This window comes from Gallinula chloropus (genome assembly GCF_964237585.1).
Source record: "Gallinula chloropus genome assembly, chromosome: 4".
Taxonomy (NCBI): Eukaryota; Metazoa; Chordata; class Aves; order Gruiformes; family Rallidae; genus Gallinula; species Gallinula chloropus.
This window is the reverse complement of record NC_140088.1, coordinates 42,575,884-42,588,666: the sequence shown is the minus strand read 5'-3', so window position 1 is coordinate 42,588,666 and position 12,783 is coordinate 42,575,884. Positions and strand designations below refer to the sequence as shown.

Genomic DNA, 12,783 nt, shown 5'->3' with positions numbered 1-12,783 from the left:
CTATAACACAAACACCTTTTTTTATAGACACCTCAACAGGTTGGAGAAATGGTCTGACAGGAACCTCAAGAAGTTTAACAACGAGATGTGCAAAGTCCTGCACCTGGTTAGGAACAAGCCCATGACTAATTTTGTCATTTCATCATTGTATATTAATGTAGGCTGTGGGCAGACTTCCAGTTGTAAATGGCTGTCCATCAGTAACATCTGTGCTTATGGTTAAGAGGATGTGCATCATAAATATATTTTTAGTCTGGATTAGTTTACAAAAATAAAATAAAGAAGCTTCAACTGTTCCCAGACTGGTAAAATCTATCTGGACTTTATCTATCTGGATCCATCAGTGTTATTATTATTGTTAGATGGAAAAAAATATCAAAGTTAAAAGCCTCTTAAGCTTGGATTAGTTCCTATGCAAAGAATAACTATCTTCAAATATATATTGAAATGTGAAATTCCAACTTTTTTTTTTTTTTTTACATTACCCCATCTAGAAATATATCCTCCTTTACAGACAAGAGCTAAGCCCCCATATTTTGAAGTCATCTTTATTAACACTAATAAATTGACAGTTGATGCATATCCTCTATTGCATTTATGACCCTTCACGGATCAACAGCTTTTCAAACCTGATGTCTGTTTTTAAGACATACTAAATTTTTTTATGGCACTTCACCCAGCACAAAGCCCTTCATTTACTCATACAACACCTTGTCCACCAGCAGGCTTGCATCAGAGAGAAAACAATGACAGCTTTCACAGCTTGAATCATCACCATTCATCTTTCATCTAGTAAGCATTCCTAATTGAGGCAGTAAATAAGTAGGTATTTTGCTTACAGCTTTTAAAAGGTCATGCTGAAGATGCATTAAATGAACTTCCTGTCTGGGGATGCATCATTTCATAGAAGCAGAAGTAAGCACCCACTTAAAAATTCTCCCAAACCAGAATGATAAGCTTTGCCAGCAAGATTCAATGTCATCTTGAAACACAGCTGTGGAAATATCTTTGTTGATTTTTGCAACACAGACTCAGGTGTCTGTTCATGGTGAATTCACTCAGGTGAATGTTGGTGAATTCACTCAGGTGAATGTTACTGCATTCACATATACTGCTTCAAATCCTTATCAATATTCACCATTAGGATGGAACAAATGCAAACTGCAACATTACTGCTTATCATTAACATTGGCATATCAACGTCCTTTAACATCAAGTAAAATGCAAAAGCTCTTTTCATTATTATTTTAGCCATTTCTAATATGACAGATATTTGATGGTCAGTATTTGCTCTTAATCTTCATTAATGTATTAGCATACTTACAATGATTAATATAATCCTCTTATTTATAGCACAGAGAAGTTCCACTGACATAATTCAGATTACTCTTTCTGGTTTTACTTTAATGTGAAAATCCTCCTGTTCTCATCTTATTCCACATAGGCACTCTCCTTCCCAAATAAATGTTCTATGTCATATTATAAATAACAAGCACCTTAGTCTGTCTTCAAGGTAACGACCTTGCCCACGTATTTGTACATACAATGTCGAGCACCCCTCTAACACTAAACACTAACAGCAGCAAAATATTTCTGCATAACAAGCTGCTTTCACAACATCTGCAACCAGTTATTGTCCATTTCCATTAGTGAACGTAAAATTGCTACTCTGTACACTCAGCTACAAGCACAATAACCAGATCATTGTAATCTTTTCCAAATGTTTTTCATAATTGTTCTAGCATACTGATCTGTCAATAACATTTGTAAGCCTCCCATTTATCACCCTTCCTCCTCTACAAATTCAACAAGATGTAAAAACAAAAATACTTGAAAATTACACGAGAGCAAATGTGTTTAAAATAGCTGTGCCTTTCTGAAGTGATAGATCATATTTAAAGCATACACGTTCAACAAATACATGTCTCTACAAAGCAATGGGTCTTTTATAATCACCTTCTCCTTTCTTCTTCTAAGAATTGTCCTGACTACAACTGGTTTCTGCCACACCTGTGCACTGTAGAGTGCTCATATACACCAATGCTCCCTGAATGTTCCCCTATCTAACACTGCCTCCATTTATCTGTGTTCTGAAATACTAACCTGTTCCATGTTCTTAAATACTGTTATGAACTTACCAAGAAAGTCCAGTCCAATACTTAGAAATTTATCTCAATTATTAGCAGGCTAAATAGAATTTAAATTATACTAGGGCAATTATAATAGAGTAACTCACATAAGATAAACCAGGTTGCTTCAAATTTGACTAATTTGGCTGAAATCAGTAACTAGCTCAAGATCATGCTGTGTTTTTCTAGAGCTCATGAAAGCAGAGATAAAAGAGAAAAGATGCCTCCAAGTCATTTCTTCCTATTTATTATAACCCTGCAAGGGTCATGTTCCTATCTTGGTTTTGTATTTGTGGCTTTCACTGACTTCAAGGTCACCTTGAATGTCACATTTGCATGACGAAAGACTAAAGAAATGCACTAACTTATCATTGTCACTTTTGAAAACCACACAAACATTTAAAATCAAGAAAAGTTTATACAACTGAAACTTACTCTACATTCCCTGCAGCTCTTGGTTAATATTCGTTGACCCTCGGCTAGCACCTTGCCTCCGTAGATACACTTTGCTGTAATTTGAGAGGAGAAGGCATGAGATTAAAGATAAATTGAATCAGTATTTAAGTAGTAAAAAAAAGAATTGCAAGTTATAACACAGAAATGAGCCAGTAGGCACATACAATGAAAAATATGGCTACATTAAAAACAATGCATTTTGCTTTCATCAGAAGTCAGTATTACAAAGAATAACAAACAAGGTGGCTAACAATTTCATTTCAAGAGCAAGCAGCACCTTTACCCAAACTAAAGAGGAGGAATAAAAGCATTAGACAATAGGTACTAGACCAAATTCATTAGTATTCAATAGAAAATATTTTCATTACTGACATTCTGTAGATTAGCTACAGCAGTTATGTTACTAGAGGTCTTCATGACTCACTTCAAGAACTGGAGACATTTATTAGTGTACTGTTCATCAAGAGAATAATATAAGCACAGATTTCAATTAAACCTTCAGAGTTTTTTCTGGGTACAAAAATGAACTCTTCAACTTGTTGGAGCTCTGTAAAAATGGATCAGATGAAGTGAACGACTCTACTGGATCAACAAACTAAAAAACCATTTGAGAAAAGTATTCTTAAAACACACATTAAATAAGTCTATTTCCCAGGAAACTGAAAGCTCCTGCTGAAAATTTCCTGTCTGAAGTTTTGATCATTCTGCTAAAGATAACAATCTCCATAACCAAACCAACAGACTAGAACACATGAGTACTGTTCATTTATTTCAGTGGAGAGATAACTAGCTTAGCTTAGGACTACTGCCACCACGAAGAAGGTAACCTCCAGCAAGGCCACAATAGCATACAGTTCAGTCAAGTACCACACAGCTCAGTCAAATATCACCATAACTGTCACAGGCCTCTGGGAACTAGCTGGTAAAATTGCAAACACTTAGAAGAGGACAATAAATCCATTAATTAAACAGCTGGACTGTTATGATCTTACAGAAAACAAGTATCTATCATAAATGCACTTTACTAACAAAACAAATACTAAATCAGTGATAAAATAACTTTTTGTTGCGGTATTTCAGCTCCCTCTGCACTTGACCAGTATCAAGCTGACCTATGACACTGAAAGAAGAGTGAAAAGGTGCAAATCCTATGTTGCAATTTGAACAAAGCCTTTCAAGTCTCTTAAATCAAGGACCACACAGTGAAAGTGTTGAAAATACTTGGTTCTCAAATAAATGTCACAGTGTCTCCAACAACCATTTTACCTCAATCTCTCTCTTGATCCCCAAGGTAAAGGAACAAAGCACATACAGGTGTGCATATGTACCCCTTATGGGTGACACCAAGCAGAGCATGCTACAGGAGCCAGTGTGATTCCCAAGTTTTAAACATAATGAACTGCTAGATCAATCCTCATAAACTTTTGTAAGATATATATCTCCTTCTAAGGACTTTGTGTTTAAACTTCCAGTCTTAAAAATGTTCTATTCAAAAGAAAAAAAAAAAAAAAAGCAATATTTTCAGGGCAACTCAGTTTTCATCATCAACAGTGTATTTTGAAAACAACACTTCTTCACTTTGGTATCCAAGTTTTCTTCATTTTTCTAAAGCTGCCTTATCTTTTATGGCTGAGTTGTTGTGCTCTTACATATAAGGAAAACTTTAGATTTGTTTAAATTAGGAATCTCAGTAATTAATTTTGGGAGAAGATAAATTAGAAAAATTCCCTTTTTCTTTCAGTTTATTCTTCTGACACGACTGCATGAACAAAGCGATGGACATACCAGAAAGCAAGTTAATGCACAACTCAGAAAAATGATGATATTTTAAACAAAATTATAGTCTTTTGTCAAATATTAGTTGGAAGGCTAACACAAGATGGCAGAGATCAAAACAGAACCGCCTTGGTTTTAAAGCCCTTAACATATCAGACATTAGAGCTACTTTGTTCGTTAACCCTCAGCTAAGACAGGAAACTGTTCAATAAGCCAGCCATTCAATAATCCCTAGAGACTGCAAATTACAACTGATGATTCTATCAGAGCTAAATAGGAAAAGCATGGAGAAATTAACACCTGCAGTGCAGCTCTTCGGAAAGCCTCAGCAATTACCACTATCTACCCAAAAGTGACTGACTGTGGCCCTAGCACATCATTCTGTCAAGGAGCTGGCATTTACAATCAATTTCAATCAACTTCCATACATCTCTTCCCATTGACTGACATGCTGAGTTCTTGTCAGAATAACGAGTCAAGTTTGTGCCAATCACTGACAAAAGGCAAGTTTGACTGTTCATCTTTCCATTACAAATAACAGGAACACAGTTTACTCATGAGGATTTACACTGAATCTACAACTTTATGCCTTCTGATTCCTTTGTGTCATTGGCCATTGTGCATACATGCATATCAGCACAGGCATGCCAAGAGAAGTATCCTGTTTCACAAAAGACTTTTCCAGACTCCCAATGTTACAAAATACAGACCAGCATGCCCACTTAACCACTCAAATACTCTGTACATAAACTTCTCTTAGTAAGTGGAATACTCATGCCAACATATAGCTGAGAGAAACGAGATGACATGAATAAACATGAACAAGTGCAAGATCACAGCTAAAGGACGTGACTAATGAATTCAGTGACTGAAGAAAGGTGACAGAATACTCAAAAGCATTATTACTTTCCTACTAAATCTTAAAATAATCCAAATACCCTGTATTAAGTAGTACTGAAAAACTTGTACATGAAGTTTACTAGTCTCCAAGAACAGAGAGGCAAAACAAAACCAAAAAAAGGCAATTTGTGTTTCTTAAGGTAAGACTGGCATCAGTATTCAGATAAAATCTCCATACATAAATTGGCTTTGTCCCTTGTATCACCATTAAGGCAACAAATATGGAATATTCTTTCCAGGAATATTACTGATACCCTTCATTTCCAGAAGAAGGAACTGAAAGCTGACACTAACACTTATCACAAAATTTACTTTTTCCCCGCTTTCTTCTCATAAAAGTATTTTGAGATTACTTACAGCAAACTATCACTCCACAAAATGATACTAACTCAAGGTCTGAAGCTGTCGTGTATTTTAAAGAACAACCTTCCAACCCAAAATAAAAGATAGGCAAAAAGATAACACCTTAGTTTATTACTCATCAGTAGAGAAAGTTCAGATCATAGGCTTGATGCTTCTCGACATCAGCAGGAGATACAAGGTGAAACCAAGTAAAGCTTCCCAGGCCTAAACAGATTAATAATTTTACTTTGACAGTAAGTAAAAAGAGAATCATAGAAATTTGCAATGCTGTTCATTTCTCAGCAATTATTTATTTGCTTCTTAAATAAGTTGGCCACTATGACTCTCGTTACCTGAATTACTGAGACCTATGAAAGTCATTATAAAATGCACGTGGTTTTGGGCCAAGTTTGACTCCACTTAAATAGAGGATGAGATGAAAAGGTCTATGTGATGACTTACCCTTGCATATTTTGCAGCACTGGTTTTCCACATGCACTGGGAGAGCATCAGGAGGGCAATCGAGTGGGGGACAGGACATCCTTCGGCACTCCACAACTCCACTCTAAGCAAAGGTTTTAAGACAAAATTCAACTATGACTGTTGAAATTAGTGAGCATTTTATACACAGAAGACAAAACTACATAAATAAATGAAAATAGCATTGTGGATTACAGAACCTCCCTTCAGTAGCAAGTTTAATCCTATCTAACTACAGACTTGAGTCAAAATGCATGTGCAGGTGAATCCCTCCATTTTGCTATATATATTGCTGGGTTTACCCCACTTCCCCTGGGCAAAGCACATCAAGTGGGAAAAACAAAATCCATCTTTAGAAGAACATAAGCATCACTTTCTGTAGACTGTGCCAATCATCCCTGAGATTTTTAACAATCGGTTTTCTGTTTTCTTGGGCAAACAAAGACTCCTTAGGTATTTATCAAATCATTTCAATGAGACAAGATTTACATACTAATTCTCCTCTGTCCCTCGATTTTTCAGAATGATAAACAGTGAAAAGGGAATCTGCATGTTGTTACCATGCAAGATGCAACTAAGCATCTATGAATACTATTAACATAATGCTTACTTTTTGAAAAAACTACTGCAGTGAAAACAATTCCAAACCAAATATAATGCCACACTTTCACCCCAAAACTACAAAGTCCTCACAGATATAATTAAAACAAATAAGGCAGTGTTATCAAGGGAAAGGAGATTTTATTTATGAAGCTTGCACATAAGCAATGTCAGTATTTTGTTTGATTTACAATTTCGCTCCCTATTGTTCATACTGCCACTAGATGCATGCTAAAAACATAACAATTGTCAGAGTCAACACATATTCAGGGACCACTTTTGCATTTTATAATTAGGTCCCACTCCTTAAACTCTGTGGAAATTCTTACTTTACAAGTGCAATTCCTGCAGTGATCATCTTCAACCCATGAGTCTTTGTCTCTATAGATCAATCCATTTACTTGACAAGTCTTCTCACAATGACAGTCTTCCAATTGACTCAGTCTTGTTTCTGCATAATTTAACTATAAATGAAAGTAACTTGATGAGATTTCTGCAATTCAAACACATGATTTAAAAAAGCAAATATGAGAAAGCAGTATATTTATTTTTAGCCAAACCAAGTTTGACTACAGCCCTTGAAACACTGAACCAGGATGTAAGCAGTTACAAACTAATCCCGCTTCTTGAATTTTGACAGAGCTATCCATGCCAGCTGACAACAGTTCATGACTCATGCAATCATCTCTTGTGCTGTAATAAACCCCACAAAGATCCCCTCAAGAATGTTCCAGGACTAGCAAAAGTATATGAAAAAAAAAAGAGCCTTAATTGCTCAACCACCTGATTACAAGTCAAAATGCATGAAGACTGGCAGACAGACTATTCCTTTCCATCCCCATCTCATCGCTGTTAAGCATCAGGCAGACTAATACTTTCTGACTTTTAGAAAGGTCTTAACCTTATAATACCAAGTGAGATTTTGAGGGGAAAGAAAGCATTTCAATTTAGTGTAGTACAAAATATTCCCAGACTGTGAATAATGGAGAAGCCATGCTTCTGGAGTAAACCCTAGGCTGGTGGCTAGCTCTTAACACTCTTTGCTTCAAATCATTAACCTCCTCAACTCCAATCACTAAAAACCAAATCAAGAAACTAAAACCAATGCATCTTTTCCAAACATTACATCTGCACACTGGCAATTGCTGTGCTTACTGGAGAGGTACTATGCAATGTGTGGGGACAATGTTTTGTCATGTAGCAGCAAAAAAGGAAAAGGGTTTTTTTAACTATCCACCCCTAAGCCATCACAGACCTTCCCCTTCATAGAAGGTACCATCCTCTCCAAATATCCTACAAGGTATCACCCACCAGAGAGTAACGTTCCCTGTTTATACACAGCTTGTGCCATCATCTCTAAACCCTAAGGGCACTCAAAATTACTTTCCCATCTACTATTACTAAAAATAAATCAATACAGACTTAATATTTAGAAGTAAATACGTGCATTCTTCCATTGCTCTAAAGATTACCCTGGTGAATGAGAGTTTCTCCAGGTCTTGATTTTTTTATATTCACTTTTGTCTTATGCATCAGACTGCTGCCACTGCAAAGAGGAAGACTACCTAAAATCTGGCCCAAATCAAGATGAATGCATGCTCTATTCTCCTGTAGATACAATGCTACTATCCTAAGTTGCTACATTTTAATAGTAGCAAATTTTATTGAAAAGGAATGCACACTGCTATGGTATATTTTACCTAATGGTATGTACCTGAATGTCATGTATTTCCATCCACTTTAAATGAAAGTATTCTTATATACCTAACATATCCTTTTTCATCGCTGCCAGTGAAAGAGCAACGTATTTAGGGGGAAGAGAAAAAAGAAAAGGTGAAATTGTGTTTTGTTTTTCCTCTGCAGTCTTCATAAGAGAATGCCCTGCATAAAAGCTCTTTATTTCTTAAGTCGTTATTCTGGGATAATAGGGGATTGATAGTCATCTCCTTCAGACTCTGTACAAGCTGGTGACTTCAAAACTGCATTTCACATTTTAGAGGCAAAACTATCCTCCCACTGAGCTGTTTTTTTTCAGCAGAGAACCTTTTCAGATCACTATATTTAGTGGTTATATTTACAGTATATAAAATATATGCAGTTTTGTTAAAAAGGCATTTGATTTGGCTTATACCTACTCTGTTTTTAATGAACATTCTCATACGATTATTCCAAACTATTCCCTAGAAAAAGAAGAAACTCTAGGAGAATGAATATTGTCAGTTTAACTTTTTCTGTCATTTGCATTATCTTGATACATTTCATTTACTTCAAAAACATTTACTCCTTGTTCTAAAAATAATAAAAAACTAAAAATCTTTAAATGCAGCAGATCAATCAAGTAGATCACCAGAAGAAAGGCACACAACAACAAACCCTCCAATACACAGAGGCCAATGAATGTATCAGAGCCCACAGAATTTGTTGAGAAACAACATTTACCTCCTACCTGCTCCTAGGGTGACTAGAAGCATTCAGTTCCTAAGCTTCTAGCCTTAACTGACAAACATTTTATCAAACTCAAAATTAATTCCTTAAAATTAGCTAAATATTCTTCCAAACACTTTCCGTGCACTAATCAAATCTTAAGTTCTTTAACATATCTGGCTAGCTATCATTCACAAAGCTTAGTTAGCAGTTCACTTGCTTCTCTGACCATACCAATAACTGAAAATGTACAGGCTTCTGTTAAACATGCATTGCTTCTAGCAAAACTAATAAGAAAAATATCTAAACACCCCACACACACACACAACTCCCCTGACTGTTATTTGTAAAACTATTCACAGCCATATAAATCCATGATGTAAACAAACCAGATTAACTAGTCCATCAATGAATTCAAGTGCTTGATTCTTCTTGGATTTAATCAAACTCAAGCTTCAACCTTTCTGACCTCAACCAAGGAAAGATTCAGTATAAAGTTTTGTGCTGGAAGTCTGCATGTAACAAGCACATCTGAATACAAAGCACACTGTAGTGTGAGCCCATAATTTACCAAAAAGAAATTATATTACACTTGAAGAAATGCAGGAGATGCCCAGACTGATTTCAGTAGACAGTTAAAGTTGCATGAACTATTTGAGCCAGTATATTTTAAGAGGAACCAACAGTATTCCAGCATGCCAGCAGGAACACTGAAACATAACACAATCCTTCTCCAGTAGCAAATCGACATTTTAACCAGATTTCTGACATAGTGACCTATGGTGGCTCCCTATTTAAAGATAGATGACTGTAACAATTAAACATATATACTGGAAAGATTCAAAAATTTAATTATGACAAAAATAAAATAGGCTTTAAAAGCTAGCATTTATTTCTTTTTAAAAGCTATGTGTTTACAAGCCATAGGTAGGAAGAGGACATAATGGTGATTAGTTTGCTACAGATCATGACAAAATGCTCCTATACATAGCACTCCATACCAAACTGCTATAGACAATACAGCTCCCCATGTCCCATTCTGAGCCAGCATTAGGCTCGTGGGAGCCTGAAGTAAACCCCAGGCAAGAGGGCATTCTTTCCATCACCCCACACATGCATAATTTGCACTGATACCAAAATTACTGGAGCCCAAAGCCACTAGCCTAACGTTTCCTTCCCAGACAAGCCCTAGGATGAGTTTTCACAGTTTGACATTACACAGACTGCACGTATGACATTCACTGGTCTGTTCAATGCTGTAATACAGTTGTAATCAAACAGAAATTGAGTGAGAAACTGAAGTCCTAGATACAGTGGAGCTTAAAAACCACAGCCAGGCATCAAAACATGGGGCCCATATTTCCATAACATCACGTTCATGCTCTGCATCTCTCAGTGCAGGACCAGGTTCTGGGGCTCATTGCTCATGTACATTAGCAAGCTATCTCTGACCTCCTGCCCTGCCAAACATAAGCTCTGCAGGCATCTACAGAGCCCTTCTAAGCCCTGCTCTTTGCCTTGCCATTCATTATTCCCATACGGTGTACTTACATCTACATTAGTGCTGCTTGTGGCTATTGACCCCTAGGACTGAAAAGACAGACACAAACCTTAATGCCTCCTTCAAGTCCCTCCGTTTTTGCCTTGCATTTGTCTACCAAATTAACTTCCTTTCCTGCTGCATGCGTTTTTCCTGGACAACAGCAACGGAACAGCCAGTGCACTGCTGTACCAGAAAAGGAACTCGCAATGAAGGATCACCCCAGCACCACTTTATGGGAGCAGAGTCTTTGCAGTACAAACACTGTGTTATTTGGTTCCCATCATAAAGTACTAGCAAGCAAAAATATAATTAACAGCAGAGAAAGCAAGTTAGTCCGTACAGTGCATAATTGGAACTTGCCCGTACCACCAGCAGGGCTCAAAATAATTGCCTTCCTTTCACAGCACAAGCAGCAAACTGAACTAAAAGCTTCACATTTCGCATTCGGAGTCAGCCTGTCCCAGGCATGTCAGCGGAGTAAGTGGATTGTCGGTATAATGCATACGCTCTCTAAAAACACAGTTTCCCCTTTCTTATTAGGAAGGAAAAGAAGAAAGAACACTTAAAGGCAGCACAGTAACAAGTATAATTCTTTTATGCCAGTAGCACTACTATGCAAATCCTATTTCTGAAATTCCTGGTCAGTAAGTACACAGATTAAAGGCATCTACAGTTTGGTTGTAGTTGCACTTAAATCTATAAGTAATTAGTGCGTAAGGGCTCTTTCAGATGAGGCAATTAATGGCCTTTTGTCACTGGCTAGATGGTTTAGCAGCATTAACCTCAGAAAGTGTTCACAGACTGCCCTTTAACACACATCAGGGGTTCAGTCACCTCTAAAACACAGCTTCCTACCCCAAAACTCCACTACAGCCTTAGCTCAACTGCCTTGGCCAACACAGAGGTTGATTATGTAGTGTGGGAGCATAGCTTAAAATCTCAAAAATCCCAAACAAGAAAACCCATCAAAGCAACCCATTTATCCTACTCACAACTCCAACAGAAGAAAAAAAATGAAATGTGAGGGTGGTAAGAGGGGAGCAGGGGGAAGCAAAAGCCTGCATGCACCACACCACCTGGAGCTGGGTTAACTTTTACACTGTAAAAACTATTGATGAAAGGTGATGTCAAGATCAGCACAGCCAGCAACTTCACAGGCATTTCTATTTTGGGGCCTCATTTCAATTCCCAGGAAGGAGACTATGCCAGTCCTGAAGACTTCACAGGACTTCCCACAGGCAAACATGCATCCTCTGACAGCATCACATGGTGAAGAAATTGTTGAGGGATTTCACTCCTTTGTTTCTGCATTTATCCCTCAGCATGAAAAGGGAAATCACGCTAAGACTTCTCACAAGAATCAGACCCTGGGCATTTTGTCACTATCTCACAAATAATACAGCAGACAATAGTTGCTGTATAAGTCTTAAGCGATATCCATGAAGCTATATCCCTAGGTCCACTGCAGACAGGGCTACTTGCAGAGGGAATAAAAAAAAGAGTCCACTATGAAAATGTAGAATAACTGCCAAAGAAATATTTTCATGTTGATCTTGGCACAGAAGGAAACAGGGAATTGACAAAGAAGCTTAGGTACCTACTTTTGCAGTCATTTTTGCCAGGAGTTCTTGCAAATCCATGATTCCTTGCACCAGACTTAAGAAATCACTGCAGGTCGGGCATGCTCAATAAAGGAAGAGTAAAAGGAAAGGGAAGAGAAGGAAAGACACAATAACCTGTAAATAACCAACAGCATATCAGACTTGATTTATCTGAATACAAAATGCAGAATGTTTGCCTTCTGGAAGTCAGCACATGCAAAAATAAAAAGCCTGAAAATATTATTTTTAAAACAAAGAAATAACTTGTATTAAATAGAAAATCTAAAATTGAGACAGTAAAGACATTGCTACTTACTGCGATTCAGATTAGGGCACTGCATTATATATCCATTAGGTATAAAGACAACTTTCACATCTTGAATAACACCCTTTATAAAAGAAGAGAAAACTGGTAAAACAGATTATAAGCATTCACTTCGGTATGTACAAGTTGTTTCACAAGACTTTTCTTAAGTGGGTACAAAAAATTGACCAGCTCACTCTTCTTGTGCGGAAAATAACTGAAGCTGGA

The 12,783-nt window shown here is 37.0% G+C and overlaps 1 protein-coding gene across 1 annotated transcript in view; it reads right to left on the bottom strand.

Moving 5' to 3' along the window:
• Window positions 1–12,783, bottom strand: part of NELL1 (neural EGFL like 1) — a gene marked incomplete at both ends in the record, with an annotated part of 287,941 nt that overhangs the window by 210,430 nt on the left and 64,728 nt on the right. The window contains 5 exons of the mRNA XM_084263433.1: window positions 2,565–2,638; window positions 6,066–6,168; window positions 7,013–7,147; window positions 12,252–12,334; window positions 12,568–12,640. Of these exons, the coding sequence (XP_084119559.1) occupies window positions 2,565–2,638; window positions 6,066–6,168; window positions 7,013–7,147; window positions 12,252–12,334; window positions 12,568–12,640 (468 nt within the window). The remainder of the gene's footprint in view (window positions 1–2,564; window positions 2,639–6,065; window positions 6,169–7,012; window positions 7,148–12,251; window positions 12,335–12,567; window positions 12,641–12,783) is intronic.